Consider the following 23,795-nt stretch of genomic DNA (forward strand, 5'->3'; position numbering starts at 1 on the left):
AAATTCGAGCTGAAAATCGTTAAATGTTATGTTCCGTCTTTAGATTCCTCCATACTGTACTGTAGCAGTAGGTAAGCAACGTGAAACAGTTACTGAGAATAGGCCTACACACTGCACTGCACTAGATAACTGAGTGGTCGTTTCCCTCTCCTCTACCTATAGCAAGTCTATGTCATTCTGACATATCTTCCTCTCCGTTTCGGCGAGCGGTAAAGACGGCTCTCCCGCTCCGAAGGAGTGCGCGCACTCGTTGAACGCTGTTTGTGCAGGTATGGTCTATATAGATATATGACTGTGGTACACCGCGCCATAACTGCGTGATTTAAAACGTGATGCCTTGGACTATCGAAACGGAATAACACTACACTGGTTCAGGTCCTCATGCAGGAAGAAATTTTATCCAGTGCATGGGACCAGTGTCCACCCAGTTTTGTAATGAATTTGGGGAGCTATACTAAGTAGTGAAATCCTATTTCCTAAACCAGCTATAACGGCTGGGAAGATCATCGTCCTGACCAAATGTTACTCCCGTACTGGTTGGATGATCGTTCACCTCTACTGAAGCACGTGGACTTGAGGCCAAGACGTCAATAGGTCGGCTTTTGCCTTCCATGTGCGGTAGCATTCCTGAATTCGTTGTTGACAGGTGGGCCATCCTGCCTCAGAACTGACAGAGCCAGATCCTATCCTCTGACAAGTAAAGCAAGCCCCAGATTCTTTGGTTCGAACCTATTCTGTTGACATCTCTTTACTTGAAATATAACTTCACTTTTTCGTTTCAAGGACAAACAAATAACATACTTAAATTTAGACCTATTTTTAAGGTTTTAGAGCCTAAAATTGCCTATTTCTATTTGTTAAGCATATATTTTTTTAATCTTCATGTAGCAGTGAAAGAGAAAGTTTTGAATGTCATGAGGTAGGTATGGCTCAAATATCCTATAACAGTTTCGTTGTAGAAATGAAGAAATTCCTGGAAGGTATCTGGGTTTGTTGAGCACTTGAACAGACAGTAGGAATGCGATGAATTGGGAAGATGTAGCTCTCCCTAAAGAAATCAGCATGGCAAATATTGCTAGATTTAAATGTGCATCCATTGCTTCGGTATCATTGGGAAAAAATTTTTTCGCTTATAAAATGGTTCTGTCTAAGAAAGGGCAAAGTTTCACAATAAAAAATTAGAGAAAAACGTTGTTATCTATTGCAGTGTCAATTATGAATAATGTGTTAATTGTAAAGTCATAGGTAAATTAATTTAATTGTAACAGCGATATTTTTTTACTGTATTTATCACTGTAAACCGTAATGCTTAATATTCTCTAATTAATTGCATTTTTATATTTACTGTAGTTTGTGTGAATATAAATTACATTTTAGCTGCATAAAATAGTATTTTTAGCTGCTTGAAATTGTATTTTTATGTGTCTAAATCTATAATTTTAGTGCATATTTTGATAAATTCTGGGCCTATTTTAGGTGCCTAAAAGTTAGTTTTTAAGTATTTAAAAATCCGAGATCTATTCATAAAATAACCTCCGTTTCCATGTAAAGTGAGAAGTAGTGGAGAGAACGATATCATTTTTCGCGCATTACACAGTGGATCAGTACGCACCCAGCAATGTGAGGGAGAAGGTCGTGCTGCTGTTCGTCTGCTTGTGAGTGCCATTCAAAACGGGTATTACAATAGAAAAAGCCGCCAAGTGTGAAGTGCGATCCGTGATACGACGTCATCTGCTAGCGAAAAACTTAAATGTGTCTGAAATTCATCTTGAACTTTGTTTTTGTTCGATAACGCCCGCCCCTATAATGCCGCTCGCACTCAGGAATTCTTCATCAGTTCAAGGGGGAATTGTTCTATCATCCCCCATACAGCCCGGATTTGGCTCATAGCGATTATCATCTCTTCACAAACATGATAAAGTGGCTTGCTTCTCGGCGATTTTATGAAGATGAAGAGCAGAAAAGTAGTGTTGAAGGGTGGTTAAAGTTTCTGGCGGCGGAGTGCTGTGTAGAGGGGATTTCAAAGCTGGTTGAAAGATGCAATAAGTGCCTCAATTTGAAGGGCGACTGTGTCGAAATGTACTTTAAGACTGCAGCTTAAAGTTGTTATAATAAAATCTCTACCTGCATTTGGGTTTTTTAATTACCAAATGGAGATTACCTCATGAATAACCCTCATAATTAAGGCATATCAATTAAACTCATTTCACATGAATGTTTTTGGAAACATCGCTACCATTTCATTCATCATATATTCTTATGTAATGAATTAATAATAACACTGAAAAAACATTGGGCTTACTAAGTAAACAGCCGTTTTGTATTATTTAAAATAGTAAAATAGTAAATATCCCGCGCCGTGACGTCGTGTCTACGGCATCCTGCCTAGGGCTCGTTTACGGAATGCACGTTGGTTCGAGTTCTCAAGGGGAAAGAAATTCTCTCATGAAATTTCGGGCAGTGTATGGGACCGGTGTCCACTCAGCATCGTGATGCACTTGGGGAGCTACGATAGGTATCGAAATCCGGTTGCGAAAGCCAGTTATAATGGGGATTATCGTGCTAACCACACGATACTTCCATTCTGATTGGATGATCGTCCACCTCTATTTGAGCATGTGGACGTGAGGCCAGCAGCCGTCTGGTCGGTCATGGTCCTTCATGGGCTGTCGTGCCTCGGATTATTTTTACTATTATTATTATTATTATTATTATTATTATTATTATTTCTTAACATTTTCGTAAAATCTGCATATGGGCGATATTTGTAGGTACCGAATATAATAAATATCTGTCAAAAGGTTGAGAGGAAATCGCTGCACACAGACGAAGAAATAGATACAAAGACAGATGCTGAAAACTTGGATTTCCGGAAGAAAAAACCCTCAAAATAACAAACAAAAAAAAAATCATCAAAGCATGGGACAAAATATTATGATCGTCATGATTTTACGGTGTACTTCAATGAAACTGTAAGGAATAGGGATGGAATAACTTAAGCATGTGTTTTAAAAAAAACATCGGTGAGCTAAACGCTGAAATCTCATTGGTAAAAGTCATCCAGTTTTTGAAAGCGAGAATTCCAAAGTGGAAGATTAGTTGCTCAAAAAATGAGCTCATAGCATCGACAACGTATCATAATTTTAAATTGAGTTTTATAATGTAAATTATTTTCCTCGTCAAGCTCATCGATGATTTTCATAAAGACGCCACCATTAAAATAAACAGTACTTCAATTTATTGCGTAACATTAGCAGATCAGAAATAATATAAAATGAGTCGAATTACGTAGCATAGAGAATAATGAACCTTTTTTATGCAGTTAAACATTTACACTTCAAGAGATGGATAACTCTAATTCATTCATAAATTTTCTGTTAGTTTCCAGGTCTGAATCGTTCAGGAATCTGTCGGGTCCTAATGATCTCCCCATAGACTTTGGATGATTCTTTCGCTGTGCGGGTTCGATCTGGGTCGTTGAAGTCCACGTTGTACAGGCCGAATTTCACACTATGAAAAGAATCGTCACATTACTGTATAAAGGAATTTCATATCTCTGCCAGAGCTTACCTGTAGCTCATAGGATCTGGACAGCACGACGCCGGGTCATCACCTAGGACATCATGCTAACAACAGCGTTCATGCTTTAGGAGTAATTCTAAACCACGACCGTGTTTTCCAAGCAACGCTAAATTGACGGTTATAGGTAAGTAAACAACGACATTTATGTTTTGTAAAATTATATTTTATATGTAAAGAGTAAGTTAAGTTCTATAAAACACAAAATATACTCAGAAAATTAGATATAGAATCATAGAAAATCAATGAAATCAGACATTTATGACAAACTCAGATGAACGACTACAGTAAGCAGTAAACAGAAGAAATAACTCAATGTATCCCTCTATAGGGAAAAAACACTGGAGGAGGGGAGTTCGATCCGGTGCTGTGGATTGGACTTCGGCGTAGCTCCATGGTGAGAGCGCTTGGTACGTAGAACCATGGACCCGAGTTCGATCCCCGGCGAAGCGCGACGGAGCGAATTTTTCTTCTCTAATATTAATTGTTACCATAACATATATATTCCGTAGGATCAATAAAATAATAATCTTTAGCAAATTCTTCTAACAACAGTGCATATTTCTGTACACATTACTGTGGAATCCCGCCACCAAGTCACTCAACTGAGTGCGCTCCTTGTATAATAGCAGTTGACTTAATAAACTGTCAACATACACGCCCAACTTGGAGTCAGATCACAAAGGAAAAAACACTGGAGGAGGGGAGTTCGATCCGGTGCTGTGGGTTGGACTTCGGCGTAGCTCCATAGTGAGAGCGCTTGGTACGTAGAACCAAGGACCCGGGTTCGATCCCCGGCGACGGAGCGAATTTTTCTTCTCTAATATATTATATATTCAGATATATTCTGTAGGACCAACAAAATAATAATCTTTAGTAAATTCTATAATTTTTGGCATAAATTGAAATAATTATCATTAACAAATTTTCCATAGTTGGCATAAAAATACTTAATCAAAGTTTTTGACTAAAAGATTATGAGGTTTTCATTTATAGTTGTGAAATAACACTTTATATCCAATGTACATAGACCACTGAATAACGTTGAGAAAATTACACAGCGCAAAGTATTTAACGCAAAGTTTTGTAAATGAGTAGAGTAATTGTTGTTCTTATATAATACATACAAATCACACCTGTGGAGTAACGGTTAGCACGTCTGGCCGCGAAACCAGGTGGTCCGGGTTCGATTCCCGGTCGGAGCAATTTATCTGGTTGAGGTTTTTCCCGGGGTTTTCCCTTAACCCAATATGAGCAAATGCTGGGTAACTTTCGTCATTCAGACGCTAAATAACCTAAGATGTTGATAAAGCGTCGCAAAATAACCTATTAAAATTAAAAAAAAAAAAATAATAATAATAATAATAATAATAATAATAATAATAATACATACATACATACATACATACATACATACATACATACATACATGCATACATACATACATACAGTACATTTATAACAGGTGAGGTGCTTAAAACAGGCCACCTGAATAACACGACTATTTTAGTTGTTGTTCAGCCAACTGTCCGAAGACAGGTCTGAATTTCACAAGTGATATCAACATGGCACTACTTATGAGACAACTAGGCCAGGAGATATTGGAGTAGGGTGGCCGGTTCCTTTCCCCCGCCATTGCATACATCGCCGATTAGCTACATATGACACTAATCAGACTTCAGATGCATAGGAACAAGTTCTTCCTCTGATACATAGCCTATCGTCAAGTGAGATGTAATGCCTGATAATAGATGTACATATCAGCCAGAACCTCAATCAGAGGTATAATTTTTTAGTGATAAAAGAAAATTCTTGGGACAAAAGTTACTTGGCTTGAAGAGGGACATAATGTGATATTAATAACTAATATTTGAGGAGAAAAATTGGCACCGGCGCCGGGGATCGAACCCGGGTTCGATCCCCGCCGCCGGAGCGAATTTTTCTCCTCAAATATTAATTGTCAACATTACAGTGATTATTCTGTTGAACAAATTAATAAATCCATAATAGTGATATTAATAGCTTTTTTAAGTTGGAGATGCAAAGAAGATATGAAAGTCATCTTCCTTTAAATGGATTGACATGTTTTACTACTTACTTTTAAATAGTGCTTTTGAAGAAGCATATAACGACTGTGTTTTGAGGGTCATTCAAGATGATTGATTGATTGAATGATTGATTGATCGATCGGCTGATATGTGTATGTATATAAAGAGTGAAAGGGAATCTGTTACATTAATTCAGGGTGGTGATAGATGAAATCAATGCCAATAAGTTTTGTCAAATATGTTTTTTGATACGTCCAATAGTTTTGAGAGTACGAAATGTAACGTGTTGCAACGTTACAACGCTCTTTGAGATCATTGCTCCGTAATGGGATGAGTATAACTGCAATCATCCACTCCGCAAGACTTGCGAGAGGAGAATGTAAGCAAAAACTTCTCATCAGATATTTTTCGATCAAATTATTGTATATGAAAAAATAAGATATTGAATCAATTAAGTAGGTACGCAGATTGTTTGCTTTTTAATTCTTTATTACGCTATAACCACTCCAACTCTAAATTTAATACCATGAAACTTATTTAACATTCACAATACCCTGTTGTTTTCCTTGCTTTTTATGTAATTACAAAATAGTAAAGAATGTACATTCTTATAAAAAAAAACTATTTTCATTAAATATTCCTTTAAATTTGATGTAAACTCAAAATAACATACTACGAATGCACATTATGTAACTTAATCTCCATTTAAGTTATCTTTGAAGAAATTAAAAATAAATTAATTTAGAAAAGAAATTAAGTTTACAGTAATGTTAAGTAATGTGTTGAGTGTTACGAATGCATAGTTATTTGATCGAAACGTATCTGATGAGACGTTTTTGTTTACTTTTTCCTCTCGCAAGTCTTGATGATTGCAGTTACATTCACCAATAATAATATATTAACAAATACCAATAATAATAAATTAATAATAGTATTAATTAATAATAATAATAATAATAATAATAATAATAACAATAACATAATATAAACAACGACAAAAGATACCATTATTCTTATCACACAAAAGCTATACTTATTCTTTATTAATACAAACCATTATTCTACAAATCGCTATATTCATTTTTGCACCACAGCTTCTAATGTTCTCAGATGCTGTAGCAAATTAGCAATTTTATTCATTCTTTATATTGCGAATATATAGCATACACTGCCTATTTTTATTACAAAGAACAAATTGTTTACTAGTCTACCAATTGAAAACAGCAACTTGTGTATCTGAACGGATTCTTTCTGAGTTTTTATAATCCTGTTGCTATTCTTCACCTGACATAATTAGGAACATTAAATCCAGACGTTTGAGATGAGCAGGGCAAGTAGCACATATGGGCGAATTCAGAAATGCATATAGAGTGTTAGTTGGGAGACCGGAGGGAAAAAGACCTTCGGGGAGGCCGAGACGTAGATGTTATGTTAAAATGTTATGTTTTATTTAACGACGCTCGCAACTGCAGAGGTTATATCAGCGTCGCCGGATGTGCCGGAATTTTGTCACGCAGGAGTTCTTTTACATGCCAGTAAATCTACTGACATGAGCCTGTCGCATTTAAGCACACTTAAATGCCATCGACCTGGCCCGGGATCGAACCCGCAACCTTGGGCATAGAAGGCCAGCGCTATACCAACTCGCCGAGACGTAGATGGGAGGATAATATTAAAATGGATTTGAGGGAGGTGGGATATAATGATAGAGACTGGATTAATCTTGCACAGGATAGAGACCGATGGCGGGCTTATGTGAGGGTGGCAATGAACCTGCGGGTTCCTTAAAAGCCATTTATAAGTAAGTAAGTGAAAATCAATATACTGAGAATATAAAGATCTTCTGAAACCTCTTAGCTCCATATTTCAAAAACTTTGACAGCATGTGAAAGATAGTGTATTCAAGTCATTGTCACTTACGTGTATGCCAGATTCCATTCAAAGTTGTCTATAAGACTCCATACAGAATATCCAGTAACGCTGCATCCGTCCAGATGTATAGCCTTCAGCAACTCTGTCAGGTAACTCTGAAATACCAGTAATTATTTAATAAAAAATCTATAGTAAGGACGGCCAACCTTTTTCATTGTATGCCACTTTTTTGTGCCAATCCACATTAAGGTAAGTAATTGTATTTATAATAAGAATACAGAGTCATTTTTCAGTAACGCGGAAATTTCTATATATTGCAGATGGACACAGAGATAAGAAGAGATTATTATTTTCTGATTATGTTATTTTATAGATGTTGTACTGTGTAGTATTGATTAGGGTGAGAAGTTGAATTATGTAGTTCACACCTAATTCAGAAAATTAATGTTGTATGTTACAGTAATATAAATCTGAGATCTTATCTTTGTCATAGAACCATTTACAACATTAAACATGTTTATTATAAAGAAACTACTACAGTGGGGAAAGAAAGACAAACTCAAAGTTCTGTTACGATGTAAATACATTTCCACATGTGCACTCCTTGTCTAAAATTAAGGAAGGTAGATGTGCTAAATTGAAATCACGATATAAATTCTTTTTATTAAACCTCAAAATAGCTCCCATTCTAAACTTAAAATATTGACGCGAACAGATTATGTTAACATGTAAAATTCTCTTCACATTAAAATAACACACTTTTTTTGTAATTATTTCTGCAACATATTATGCAACAAGAAGTAAACGGAACTTAAGGACACATTACACATATAAAGCTTAGCAATGATACGCAATAAAGTTATAATATACTATTTCACTGAGCTCCATACACTGAAATAGAAAACCCAAACAAACATTACGGCCGGGTCTAGATCGAAAAGGCATCGACTGTGCCGTATTTCACATTTTTGTGAAAAGCTATGTAAACTGTGAAATGTTCGTTATCGGTTGTAATAATTGTAAATGACTAAAATACAATAATTTGATTAATAATAATATGGGACAAGGAGACGTTTGTAGTACTATAAATTGTAAGGAAAATAGGTTAGAGTTATCATTCTTTCGAAAGACCCAGGAAGGTGATTTTGTAGAATATAAATATTTTATGAAAATAATATATACGAACCTTATGTGTTTCATATTTCAATAGTGGAAGGAAGGTGTTAATTTTTTCAAAAGAACACGATATCGAAAGTACAATACATTTTATCGTCTGCTAGGGAAAGGGTCTGTGATGAGGCGATAGTAGCGATCCTGGTGGTGAGCAACTGTTTGCATATTTAGTAAGTATTGAGCTTCGTGACTGTATATACTAGGCTGTGGTAATACTGTAGTTTCTTTCTAATAGACATTAGTAATGTTGGAAAGACTTTATGGTCACGTTATATACTGACTTGTAACTACAGTATCAGCTGCTAACCACTGACTGAATGAAATGATAACAGAAGCTGAACTAATCAACTGAGAAGAGACAAATTATTTTGCACATTGATTAGTATTAGCTATAATGCACAAGATTGTGGCTTTCGTCCATGTGTAACTCCTAGTATTTTTTCCTTTTGCCCCTCTAATGACCCTTTCAGCTCTCAAGTTGAACAGAAGTTTACTTAATGCAATAAGTATACTAACTTCAATACGAAATTTAATATGGACAATAAATGACAGCCAAAAGTTTCATGGTGCCCTTTTCTTACCGTAAGTATATTACACGGACTTTCCATGTCCACTTCTCTTCTGAAAGAAGCCATGTTGAGAATTTTACCGTCCTTAAAAATTGTCGTTATCGGCCGGGATTCAGCAAGAACCTCGGATACACGCTAATCACTAGATCATCGAAGAAGTCGCTAAGTACACTAACGAAATGTTTGTTCGTCTAGGCTCTAGTCTAGGGCAAAGGAAAGTTACATTTTATACTTACAGTGATATAGTCAATTCTTCTAGTGTCATTGATGGTGCCATCAACATCAGAGAAGCCATTTTCAGTAACGAATACGTTGGGATTATTGTATTCCTTCGCAATCCAATTCAGTTGTTTACGGAACCCCCAAGGAACAACCTAAAGGCAATGATAAGAAAAGTTATACGAAGAGAATATCTTTCAAAGAAAACAAAAGTGAAGTAGAGTGTAAGGGAAGGTCCTATTACCATGAATGGATGAATGGATGGATGGATGGGAAGGTCCTATTACCATGAATGGATGGATGGATGGATGGATGGATGGATGGATAGATAGATAGATAGATAGATAGATAGATAGATAGATAGATAGATAGATAGATAGATAAGTAAATGAATAAATAAATATATAAATAAATAAATAAATAAATAAATAAATAAATAAATAAATAAATAAATAAATAAATAAATAAATAAATAAATAAATAAATAAATATCTCGATCGAAAAACCCGGCATCAAAACATAGTTATGGTGGAGTTGAATTTATGGTGGAAAAAGCCAAAATTGTGAAGCTTTTTCTCGGGGTTCTCTTACATATCCTCCATCAACACTCTTCTCAATTCCCCTTTCAATGCCAACTTTGTTTCGAAAATTATAAGAAACTACTTGTATTTGTGTGGCTCCGATTGGGTCGTCCGCCGTGGTGGGCGTTCCTCACGGTTTGTTTAAACATTATAGATGGAATGGCAGTGGATTCTAGTTGACTCATAGACTTTTAGGGAGGAACAGAAGCCGCTCAGAATCTCACCGCTGACAGAGACATGACGACTTATGTAGGTCTATGACGTATGGCAGACCGAAGTATAGTATTCGAACTATTTGGTTGGAGAGGAATGCATGTTGTCACGGATGATGGCGCCGGCTTAACCTGGCAGCACAATCGGCACCCAACTTATTCCATAATAGGTGCACAAAAAACCTACTTGGGCTGAAGTGGTTAGGGACGCCCCTTGTTCCGTCAATAATTACCAATACCAATAGACATGCCGACACATTGCAAACTTCGCTCTCTTTGTACTTATAAAATCCAAGAACTTTAGTCTCTTTCATAAGAAAGTGTCTGGGCTATAACGTCCCGTTGTTAGGAGTAAGGCATTTTAGTTGCATAGAGGATACGTACTCTAGACGTCGACGTCGCTCCAGCAGGCCATTCCGGATCTTGAGTTGTGATCACACCAGTGTCTCTTCCTATTGAAGGAATAGTACCCTCTTCTCCTGATGTACCCAGGTAAGTGGTGTAATGATTGACAGCGAAAAAGTCAGCCGTTCCTATGACGAAAATTAAAAATTGATTGATACAACTGCATAAATCGACGGGCCAGTTCAACATTTAAAGATTTGAGAAAACTGCATTTTAAAGCTTCTGTTGCTATGAAAAATCTAATTAATACACTCTAACTTAAAACTTACAGTATATATAAAACATCATTAACAGAATTTATAGTAATTTCAATGATCCTTGAATTTTTCACAGCAACATGAGGCTTTAAAATGCAGGTTTCTCAATGCTTCAAATTTTTAAATTGTTTCCCTTTTGAACTGGCCAGTCGAAATCATGTATGAGCCTTTACTTAGGATAGCCCAATTTTTCTAGGCATGTCCGAATTTTAAATGCCGAAAGAACTATTCAGTAGGAATTTTTAAAATTCATTTCTTTGTCCAAAAACTTTTCCTAAATAATAATAATAATAATAATAATAATAATAATAATAATAATAATAATAATAATAATAAAACAATAGTAAATCATAATACAGTGTAGACTACTGATATGTAATAATTTGTTCAGTATATCGACATTACAAAATTTGTTAAAAAATAATGAATTTCACAATAATAATGATGATGATAATAATACTACTACAAATAATAACAACAATAATACTGTAATAGATTACATGCAGTACTTCCATCAATTTATTCTTGAGCACATCAACAATAACTCTGCACATTCCTTGTCTTTGTATTTATCATACTCCCTGCTATGATATGAAGAATACTGTCTTTGCAAATTACAATTTATGAGTTTAAGCATAATTTTTGCACAAAATAAACATAGGACCACAGCATCACATTCGACAAATAAATACATCTTTTCCCATTAACTTTAACTGGTAGCTCAACTGATGAATTTTTCATGCTTATAAATTGAATCAAACTACGTGATGTGAATTGTGCAATTTTGTATAACATAACGAAAGTATGCTTGTATATTGAATTAATCTGTTTACTATGTATTGTATATTTTTGTATAGCCTAGTTGATGAATTGTATATGCAGTATGCTTAAAATTGAATATTAATTTGTACAACTCAACTGATGAATTGTTTATGCTCATAATTTGAAGTAAGTTGCATGATATGTAGGCCTGTTATCAATTTTTGTATAACTCAACTGATTGAATTGTTTATGTTTTTAATTTGAATTAACTTACTTGCTACGTATTATATGTTATAGCTAAACTGATGAGTAATAAATTTTTTAGGCTTGTAAATTTAATAATCTGATTGTTATGCAATGTATATTTTTATAGAGCCTCCAACGTAGATCAGTCGGCAGACTCACTGGCCTGCTGAACCGGAGCTGCGCCCGGGCTTGGGTTGGATCCCCGTTTGGTCTGATTGCCTACTTGTTTTTTCCGAGGTTCTTCCCAACCGTGGGGCGGATGCCGGGTGGTCTATGGCAAGTCCTCGGCTTCACCGCACTTCACTCGCCAAAAAATTGTAATATTGTAACATTTTGACTTGTTCCACATCTTAAAGCTTCAATGCTAATGTAAGATCAATGGAATACAATAAACGAAAAGAAAAAAAAAAAAAACAAAAAACAAACTGTATATTATGCTGGCCTTCGTTTTAAACAAGACACTGTTTCTGACACTTTGTATGCTGTATAGGCATCTCGTGACGAGAATATTGTGCGAAATGGAAATATAAAAATTGGAAATTTCGCGGGTGCTCGTGTAAAGGGGGTTAAGTCAATATTACTCACTTTTCAGGAGAGCAAAAACTAAGTTTGAACCTATCTCATAAATCAGGATATAAATATTTCTACACGAAAACTGGCTGTAAATGTCCAAATATATGTTTACTTGGCTTATGATACATTCATTCAAGGAGTTCATCAAATGGTGCGAGGTAATTAATTAATATTATTGTGTAATCACTGACATAACCCCTTTAGCACAAAAAAGCTGTAACTTAACCCATTTCGTTCAATCATTTTTTTTTTGAGAAAATTAGCAATGTAGAATAACAGAATAAGTTTTATCCTTTGAAGAGGTGTAAAAATTGAAATACCTGGGAGCAACAGTAAAAAAATATAAATGATAATCGGGAGGAAATAAAACACAGAATAAATATGAGAAATGCCTGTTACTATTAGGTTGAGAAGCTTTTATCATCCAGTCTGCTGTCAAAAAATCTGAAAGTTAGAATTTATAAAACAGTTATATTATCGGTTGTTCTTTATGGTTGTGAAACTAGGACTCTCACTTTGAGAGAGGAACATAGGTTAAGGGTATTTGAGAATAAAGTGCTTAGGAAAATATTTGGGGCTAAGAGGGATGAAGTTACAAGAGAATGGAGAAAGCTACACAACACAGAACTGCACACATTGTATTCTTCACCTGACATAATTAGGAACATTAAATCCAGACATTTGAGATGGGCAGGGCATGTAGCACGTATGGGCGAATCCAGAAATGCAAAAAGGGTGTTAGTTGGGAGACCGGAGGGAAACAGACCTTTGGGGAGGCCGGGACATAGATGGGAAGATAATATTAAAATGGATTTGAGGGCTGTGGGATATGATGGTAGAGACTGGATTAATCTTGCTCGGGATTATGTGAGGGCGGCAATGAAGCTACGGGTTCCTTAAAAGCCATTAAGTAAGTAAGTATAGGTATCTACTTTACTGTGTGTATATTCGGACTAGCCTAGTTTAAACTGTTGTTAGATGTGCATGTCCGTGTAAATATGTAGGGAGTGAGTGAGTGCTCAGTTACCAGTCGGACACTTCATCTTCAGTGCCTGCGTCAGAGTATGCTCGCAGGGCACACTCAGAGCAGCAAGTTACACTTTGCTCTGGATTTCATTTGTTACGTATGGCTGATTTTACATGCTCCCCATCTTCTGTAAGGACTTTTTACTTCCCTCCTTTGTAAGGCAAATGTTCTGTAGCATTTTATGTGTGATTCATAAAACATACCAACGTAGAATTGATTACTAACTAGGCTACTTATTAGTAAAAATATCAAATTCGTACAAAACATATAAAAATATAAATTTTATTACACAATCACATTATAGAAATACCTTTCGCGAGAGATCAATATTGATGATATGTATCCAAGCTAAAAACATTCGTCCTACTATTCTACAGTGTCAGATTTTCGCAGCGTTTTCACTGTTCTTTTGTTAAGAATCACAATTTCATTAAAATCTTCTTTGCATGGGAAATATTTAAAAAAATTGTTCAATGTTTTCTTATTTTGTAGACCTAACAACATGATAGAAAGTCACAAAAGAGGTACCAGAGTGCTAACAATTTTCTTTACATTTACAGTGAATTATGGAAAAGAAAACTCGTTAAATTCTCATATAATTAAAATCAAGATGTAAAAGTCGGCCCGGTTGGCGCAGTTGATATAGCGCTGGCCTTCTATGCCCCAGGTTGCGGGTCCGATTCCGGGCCAGGTCAGTGGCATTTAAGTGTACTTAAATGCGACAGACTCATGCCAGTAAATTTACTCGCATGTAAAAGAACTTCTGCGGGACAAAATTCCGGCACACCGGCGACGCTAATATAACCTCGGCAGTTGCGAGCGTCGTTAAATAAAAGATAACATTTCCAGATGTAAAATAATAAATCTCACCTCGAATGTATTCTATTTCCTCCTGAGTGAATACTGGTAGACGTGATCTCGTGTATCCTTCTTCAGCGCTGTTTTGGGCAACTCTTTCCTTAACAACTGTGGGATAGTCACCTTCCTCGCTGAAGATGGGATGTGCGTATAGACCCAGCTGTATAGAGAAAGTTAAGCATTATTTTATTATACAGACCTCCTTTTGTTACATTGCATTACGCAAATATTTAATTATTTTATAACGAAAATGTGTGTATATAATCGGATAATGCAATAACAGTTTTCTAAAGTGCAGCGTTCTCTTCTTATGTAAAGCATATATATATATATATATATATATATATATACAGGGTGATTTCGTTCAAAGTGTACAAACTGCAGGAGATGATTCCTGAAAGGATAAGGAACAAAAATTGTATAATGAACGTAGGTCGGGAATGCATGCTTTCTTCACTAGAGAGCAGCACTGTTCCGAATGACGGTAGCGAGCATTTTTATCGGTAACATTACGTAGACATCCGCTTCAGTGGTAGTGTCGACTAAACCTAACGTTGATTGTTTGTGCAGGTAGTGCAGCGCTAAGTTACGATGGTCAGATACACCAATCGAGAACAGGCTGACATGGTATTTACATACGGACAAGCACATGGCAATGGGCGGGCAGCTGCACGGCTGTACCGGGAAAAGTACCCCATCGACAGCATCCGCAACATACAACGTTTGCAAGAATTTTTCGTCGTTTTGGTGAGACAGGCTCGGTTACAGGACTGGGTCACCATGAAGGGCGGGTGCGCCAGATACGTACCCCAGCCTTGGAGGAAGATGTGATAGGCTAAACGCTGTGGAACAAGACTGCCGTATCAGGACCAGGCAGGTGGCTCGCCAATGTGGGGTAAGCCAGACGACCGTGTGGAACATTGTCCATGAGAACTGTTACTACCCTTATCACGTGCAACGTGCGCAGCACTTGTTACCGAGGGACTTTCCTCTGCGGGAACGGTTTTGTCGCCGGTTCCTTGGACAGGTCACCCGTAATCGGAACTTCCATCCTATTCTCAGATGAGGACACGTTTACAAGGGACGCCATCATCAAACTCCATAACAATCATGTGTGTGATATGCAGAGTCACTGTGCTATGATGTAAATGAACCATCAGCACCGCTCCGACCTCAATGTGTGGGCGGGGATTATTGTTGACCGTCTCGTTGGACCAGTCGTCCTTACAGGACGCCTCACAGGCGAGGCATATCTCAACTACTTGTGGGTGACCCTTCTTCTCCTGCTGGAAGACGTTCCTTGGTTATGTGATGGTGCTCCAGCCCATTTCCGTATTACTGTACCGTGCGGAGGCATCTCAACATCATCTTCCCCGATCGATGGATCGGACGAGGAGGTCCAATTCCATGGCCTCCTCGGTCACCTGAACTCAACCCGTTAGATTTCTACCTGTGGAGACATCTCAAAGCATCGTGTAGGCTGAATCCATCCCGGACGCGCAGACACTGGAACAACACATTCGCGCTGCCTATGACGCCATCCGGATGCAGCCTGGAATATTTGAACATGTGCGGCAGTCTCTGCTAAGGCGCGTACATGCATGCCTTGAGGCCCATGGGAGTCACTTTGAACACCTCCTCTAACTGTGGCCTCATGACACTGCGTCGTGTCAACACCTGTGGAGTAACGGTCAGCGCGTCTGGCCGCGAAACCAGGTGGCCCGGGTTCGAATCCCGGTCGGGGCAAGTTAATTGGTTGAGGTTTCTTCCGGGGTTTTCCCTCAACCCAATACGAGCAAATGCTGGGTAACTTTCAGTGCTGGACCCCGGACTCATTTCACTAGTATTATCATCTTCATTTCATTCATACGCTAAATAACCTAGCTGTTGATACAGCGTCGTAAAATAACCAAAAAAAAAAAGACACTGCGTCGTGCATTGCATTGTAGTATTGTTGAATAAATAAAAGCTTATAGCACAGAACCTATGCATTTTCGGACGTATGTTCATTATACCATGTTTGTTCTTTATCCTTTCAAGAATCATCTCCTGCAGTTTGTACACTTTGAACGAAATCACCCTGTATATGTATATATATATATACACACACACACAAATATATATATATATATATATATATATATGTTAAGATTCTTGGCGTATTTTGCTAAGAATTTAGTGACTTAGTTCTAGTCGCATTCTAGAATTGTAAAGAATATATGTCATATGTTCTCAGGAATAATTCAAAGATGTATTTAAAACATTGGAAGCGCGACGAGCGTTGGTAAGTTTCGAGCACGCAAAGGCCGTGCGGGCTGCGGGTTTCAGTCGCTTCCTAACGGAACGAGGGGCCCATACGCATGTACCGCGGCCTCCAATGGGCTTATTGTGTCTTACTGTTCTTTTACGAATGTTTGTTGAAGTCCGTACGGCGCGGCGGCTACTTTGTGGTGCCATCTATCGACTCAACTATGTACGCTAAGGTTCCGATGAAGTCCCACTACAGTGCCCTTTTACCCTCCTCCGAAAAAACCCTACGCTTTCTCAGACTGATGCCATCTGTACACCAGTCACAATACTATATGAAGCCGACACCGTTTTGGCTAATGCTATTTTAACCCTTCAGTGCTCGCGTCATAATGTGTTGCACCAGTACTCGTGCCGATTACATTTGTAATCCATCTCTCTTTTTTTTAATAACACTGGTCAACAATGATTTTGTTAAATAAATAATTTCGGGTTTTTCTTATGTATTGCCATCTGCTGATTCCAAAAATGAAGTCAGAAATTTTCCATCACCCACCAATTTTTTTTTTATTTTGAAAATAAATTTGTTAGTCTTTATTAGCATTTGTGGTATACAACATGATGATTAGAAGGCGTATTTTACATTTATACTTCATTACATTGTGTCAACTATTGACTTGTAACGTTTGGTATTGTTGCTTGTGAATTCTTGAATAACAACAATAACATTTCCCTCACAAAACTGTGATTGTACGGTAAATTTCCCAGATGATTAGAAGCTTTCTTTAAAGAAAGAAGCTAATCCTGTGCTCTCTTCCGTTGTCAATTGAATTGTGATAGAAGTATATAATACCGTACCTAATAGTGCATTGCAAGGATAGTGTATAATGTATAAGAAACATGTCTTGAAAGTGTGTTATTGTTAGAAACAACTTCTGTTAAGTGTGTTGTGAGCTCACTTTAAAATCGCAGAGGCCAAATTTTACTCTTCTAGTTAGAAGAGCTTATGACTGTTATTTTAACAACAAAATAGACCAGAACAAGACATGGGCCCCGGAAATCTGTTGTGCTAAATGTGTACCTAACACTATTAACTAACTGGTTAAAAGGATCCCGTCATATGCCTTTGAAGTCCCAATGATATGGCGCGAACCTAAGGATCATTTGACAGACTGCTACTTCTGCTTGACAAATATATCTGGAATAAGTTCGAAGTCCAGACACTGTTAAATATCAATCTTTAGTTTCTGCAATTCGGCCAGTGCTTCAAGGGCCAGGACTTCCCATACCAACTCCACCAGATGATATTACATTGACTGAAGTAATTCAAAGTGTTCCTGATGTTCAGATTGAATTACAAAATGGTCCAGATTTTGTGGAAGATGATACTATAAATGAACCTCACTTTTTAACACAGGAGGATTTAAATGATTTGGTTTGGGATCTCGGTTTAAGCAATAGCAAGGGAGAATTACTCGTCTCAAGATTGAAAGGCTGGAAGCTGCTGCAGGTAACATCAAAATAAGTTTCTTTCTCTAACGCCAAAAGGAATTTGAGCATTTGTTTTCTAAAGAGTAGGACCTAGTTTTCTGCGATGATTTGAGAATTTGTTCGATTCACTGGGTGTTGAGCATAAACCTGAGGATTGGCATTTGTTAATAGACTCCTCAAAAACAGTTTGAAAGGATGATTACTACATAATGGAAACAAATATCCATCCATTCCTTCAGCTCATGCAGTTGGTATGAAGGAAAATTATGAGAATATGAAGCTCTTACTATCCACTATCAAGTGTGACAATTTTTCTTGGCAGATATGTGGGGATTTGAAAGTAATAGATATCTCACTTGAATTACAGCTTGGCTATACTAAATTTTGCTGCTTCTTGTACATGTTGGATAGCAGAGATAAAAGTAATCATTATATAAAAAAAGAACTGGTCAAAGAGAGAGTCACTTTAATCCAGGACAAGATAATGTTCTTCACCAACCACTTACTTGTAAGTTCTGAAAAAATCTTACTGCCTCCACTGCATATCAAACTAGGCTTGATTAAGAATTTTGTGAAAGCAATGGATCGTGATGGCAGTGCATTTCTCTTCCTGAAAAATAAGTTCCCAAGATTCAGTGAAACTAAACTAAAAGCAGGAATATTTGTCGACTTCAAAAAAGGGAACTGATAAAAGATACGCAATTTGAAAACCAGTTAAATATGCAAGAAGCAGCTGCATGGTTGTATTTCAAAAATGTTGTCACGAACTTTTTAGGAAACTTCAGGTCTGGGAACTACAGAGAACTTGTCAGTGAGATGATTGAGAACTACAAGTTCATGGGATGTAATATGTCTTAAAAAATACATTTTCTGCATCCCATCTCGATTTCTTTCCTGAAAATCTAAGGCTGTGAGCGACGAGCATTGGGAGCATTTCCACCAGGACATCGTGGAAATGGAAAGGCGCTACCAGGGTAAATGATGTCCAAATATGTTGGCAGACTATTGTTGGTTATTGAAGAGAGATTTACCTCACGCAAAGTACAACCGAAAATATGCTTCACATGCATTTTAGGTCAATAAATGTAATTTCAGCTAAGATATCATAATACTATAATGTATTGATTCGAAAAATGTTTTTCACGTGATTACTCAAAAATCCTGGGTGATAGAAAAGTTCTGTAAAAAGATTTGAAATCAGCACAAAAACGTCACCTAGAATCACCCATTGTTTCCCATTTAACAGACAAAAGTTTAAATTTTGTTGACCAGTGTAATCGATTCTTTTGCACGTATGGATATGTAATATTACAATATGTATGTATAATAGTAACACTACTTTACTGATTCTATTAAACTGTTTGTGATGTAACAGTGTAACTCTATTTGTTATTTAGTATTTAAAAAAGTGATATCAATATAATATAATATAATATAATATAATATAATATAATATAATATAATATAATATAATATAATATAATATAATATAATATAATATAATATAAGAAGTAACACAATTTTTTATGTAGCGGTGTAGCAAAATATTTTATGCTTTTATATCTTCGTGTCTATTTGCATACAAAAATATTCAAATTTCTTACTACTTACGGTAAACTGCTGATGTCTCTCGCAAGCATCGATATCGTCAGTTGAATTAGTGAGGGGTTCGCACCAGTTGACATTGAGTGCTATTGAAATTTTGCCTGTGTGGTAAAGAAATTTAAATTATTATCTCGCAAAAAATAACATGGAATAATAATGTTATGACTTATAGTGGTTTATTGTGGTCAGAAGAATTTGTGCTTAAATTCACAACATTAAAATTAAATACAAAACTCCTATTTTGTACCTTTCCGTCCTGAAAAGGCTTAAAGTCTTTGAGTTGATGAGCCCCAAGTCTTTTTACTTCTAATTTTTCTTCAAAGATTAATGAAGAAACTGGAAGTTTTAAAAGTACATCAATATGATTCATGATTCAAAACCATTAACTCACAAAGAAAAATTAATCAATAACTGGAGGCTGAGACACAGAGTACAGAAAACTCACTAATTCTCACACTTTTCAAAACAACTAACACAGAGTGACTGTCACACAATACTGCAAAGCTCCCCTAGAAGTACAAGTGAATTCGTTCTTTCTTAACATTTGACACTTAAAATCTACTATCCTTCATCCTCTCTTCTGCCACTGGTCATCGTGTGTGTTTGTGTGTGTGTGCGTGTGTGTGTGTGTGTCCCCGCGTCTGTGGCTACAGCGAGGCCATCTTAGAATTATAGGACCCAGGCAAAGCAGTGAACTGGGCCTGCCTATATAGGCCTAGTCACTCACAAGAGCAAAAATGTAAATTATCTATAAAACAGAAGATTTATGTTTTTTAGTATCTACAACAAAATCAGTGTTTTGACATAAAGAAACATGATGTACAGAAAAGTTCAATCCTTAAAAATATTTGGACAATGCAACATGAACCTTGAAATTGGAAACGAACATTTAAGCGTATAAAATGCTACTTGATAAATTGAGATAATATTGGCGCGTATTATGAAATTACCATGAATTATTTATTATTGATCAAGTATTCAACGCAAACATTTACGAAATTTCTCATTGAAATGTCTTTATAATTGGTTTGAAGTCAATGATCTTCAGGATGTCAGACATATCAACTCTCCGCTACAAGTCGTAATTTTTCTCTTTCTACCGAGTTAGCAGGAGATCTGAACATTGAGGCGGGTGATTGAATAATTGATGTTAAATTGTGGTCTGTGCATAGATTAGCATGGGACCCTATACTCGTGAAACCCCCGGGCAACTGTCCACTGTGCTCATGCGTTAAGACGGCACTGGCTACAGTACAGGCCAGTTACTTTATGGTGACAGCTCTGGCCTGACGACGCAGTGGTTTGGGCGAGTTCACTGCTTGTTCGAAGGGGTGTTCCTTTTAGTCTTCCCCTGGCTGCGGTAGCCGTCACATCTCGGGAGCGTTAGTGTGGGCGTACTACATCACCGTCTTGTATATTGCAATTTAGTGTGTTTGTTACGTACATTTCATTTAGTTACTTAAATAGTCGTAGTGCTTCTGTTTTGTATTATTTAGTATGTAGCATTTATTCTCTAGATTCACTGCTATTTTCTGTTTGTGAAAATTCTGCCTGTTAGAAGTAAACTGAAAGGTTGGGTATTGCATTCGCAGTCACGAGAAGTCGTGAGCAATGTGTAGCGCTTTATGAAGATAGCGTCGGAAGAAAAAACGTAACAAATGTTGGAAAACTTGTAGCAGAGTTTACCGCTGTGTCTGAGAGCTGTGTTAGCCAAATAATAAGGGAGACTAAAGACATTGATAATCGGCGCCAAAATCAACTGAGGACAACTTTAATGAAGCTGTCATAAGACGAACCAAAGCACGAGTTCTATATTTCACAGAAATAGCGGCCCACACTTACAAAAAATATATATTATTGAAATTGAAATACTGTCGACTTTCAGGGAGGTATCTCAACTTTGAGGAAAGTTATTTTGAAATTAGGATTTCATTGAAAAAAAAACACAAAATAATCGCCAAATTCTGGTCCAGCATGACAGCATTAGGGCCAAAAGTTTGCAGTACTTGAGGAAAATAAAAAAGTACAGAGAAGAAGGCCGCTCCATCTTTTACATGGATGATGATCAGGGAAAGGATTTATATGTAAATACATATTTACTTATAAAGCTAATATAATTTATATTTTGCATTATCTTTATGTTTCACAATGTGTAGGGTTGAAAAATCCTACTTTTATTTTCCATATTTTTCCATATTTTAGAGTTTAGTACATATTTTCGTTAATTTCCATATATTTTCCATATTTCATATAAAACAGTCCATATTATATTAGGTTTAACAATAAAACAAAACAAAATTCCATTAACTTTTAAAAATACATTTCAACAATAGAGATTTAAACACATGTTCAGTAATCCCTTTAACATCAGAGTTATTTGAAAATTAGCAGTCCTATCAACAATGGGAAAGTAAGTTACAAAACTGTATTAATTTAATTTAAAATTTTTAACAGACTTCAGTTGTGCAGCTCAACAGTTAAATGCCAGTCAGAGTACACATAGGTTCAGTTTTGTAAATCATACTATAAAGACGGTAAATATGCCAAAAGTACGTCATTCAGTCAATTTAAAATCAAAACTAACAAGTTACATTTCAGAATTTAAAGAAGATGGTTTATCAACTGACAATAAAATATTATTTTGTAATTTGTGTCAGTGTGCAGTATCATCTACACAAAAGTTCCTGGTGCAACAACACATTACAACTAGTAAACATCAGGCCAACAAACAACTAAATTCCAAGCAGAGACAATTGTTTTTAACACAACCAACAACATCGAATGTAAGATCTGAGTTTAACATCGACCTGTGCCGTTCTCTCATCTCTGCTGATATTCCTCTCTACAAACTAAAGAATAAGGTCTTCAGGGAATTCCTTGAAAAATATACTCAACATACAATCCCGGATGAGTCAACACTTAGGAAGACGTATGCTCCATCCATCTACGATGAGACAATACAGAAGATAAGAGATGAAATTAAAGATAGTTCAATTTGGGTTTCCATTGATGAGACTCCCGACAAAGAAGGTAGACTTGTTGGTAATGTAGTTATCGGTTTGTTAAGTGAACAATATTCTGAACGAATTCTTTTACATTGTGATGTTCTAGAAAAGTGCAATAACAAAACTATAGTTAAACTGTTCAACGAAGCTATGGGTATCCTGTGGCCAAAGGGTATTATGTACGATAATGTGTTATTCTTTATTAGCGATGCTGCCCCTTATATGGTCAAAGCTGGACAAGCATTATCTGTTGTATATCCTAAATTGACTCATTTTACTTGTGTGGCGCATGCATTTCATCGTGTGGCAGAAGTGGTCAGAGACAATTTCCCTAAAGTAGATTTGTTGATTTCATCAGTGAAAAAAGTATTTCTCAAAGCTCCCAGTAGAGTTAACGTGTTGAAAGAAATGTACCCTGAAATTCCATTGCCACCAAAGCCAATTTTAACTAGATGGGGTACATGGCTAGAAGCAGTTGAATATTATGCCGAACATATAGACTCTATTAACAATGTTCTCCTTGCATTGGACTCTGAAGATGCAGTCTCAATTGATACTGCGAAAACAGTTACCTGTGACATAAGTGTGAAGAATGACTTAGCTCACATTCAGCATACATTTTCATGCATCATAAAAACGCTCAAAAGTCTCCAAAATAGGCACCTTTCACTATCTGAAAGTTTTGAAATTATAAATAGTACTGTGGAACAACTGAATCGTGGTAGAGGTAAAGTTGCAGATGCAGTAAGAGCTAAGGTGGACACTGTACTTTCAAAAAACCCTGGATATGAAGAACTACAAAAGGTTGTTGCTGTGATGAGTGGTGAATCAACAGTGAAGATTAACTTGGACTTATCCCCAGCAGACATTGTGAAATTGAATTATGTACCAGTTACTTCTTGTGACGTCGAACGCTCTTTTAGTCAGTATAAATCTATCCTCAGAGACAATAGAAGAAGATTCACTTTTCAGCACTTGAAAGAAATGTTTGTAACCTATTGTTATGGTAACAGACAATAAAAATTGTGTTTTGTTGAAACTACATTGGAAGATAAGGTACGTCCAT

The 23,795-nt window shown here is 36.5% G+C and overlaps 1 protein-coding gene across 1 annotated transcript in view; it reads right to left on the bottom strand.

The window, feature by feature from the left end:
• Positions 1–3,221: 3,221 nt before the first annotated feature.
• LOC138708978 (myrosinase 1-like) overlaps positions 3,222–23,795 on the bottom strand; it is a 42,861-nt gene continuing 22,287 nt past the window's right edge. Inside the window, exons 6-11 of the mRNA XM_069839402.1 lie at positions 19,731–19,825; positions 14,394–14,541; positions 10,638–10,786; positions 9,478–9,615; positions 7,548–7,654; positions 3,222–3,510 (exon numbers count right to left, since the gene is read on the bottom strand). Coding sequence (XP_069695503.1) covers positions 3,378–3,510; positions 7,548–7,654; positions 9,478–9,615; positions 10,638–10,786; positions 14,394–14,541; positions 19,731–19,825 — 770 coding nt within the window. The 3' untranslated portion in view covers positions 3,222–3,377. The remainder of the gene's footprint in view (positions 3,511–7,547; positions 7,655–9,477; positions 9,616–10,637; positions 10,787–14,393; positions 14,542–19,730; positions 19,826–23,795) is intronic.

This window comes from Periplaneta americana, chromosome 11, assembly GCF_040183065.1.
Source record: "Periplaneta americana isolate PAMFEO1 chromosome 11, P.americana_PAMFEO1_priV1, whole genome shotgun sequence".
Taxonomy (NCBI): domain Eukaryota; kingdom Metazoa; phylum Arthropoda; class Insecta; order Blattodea; family Blattidae; genus Periplaneta; species Periplaneta americana.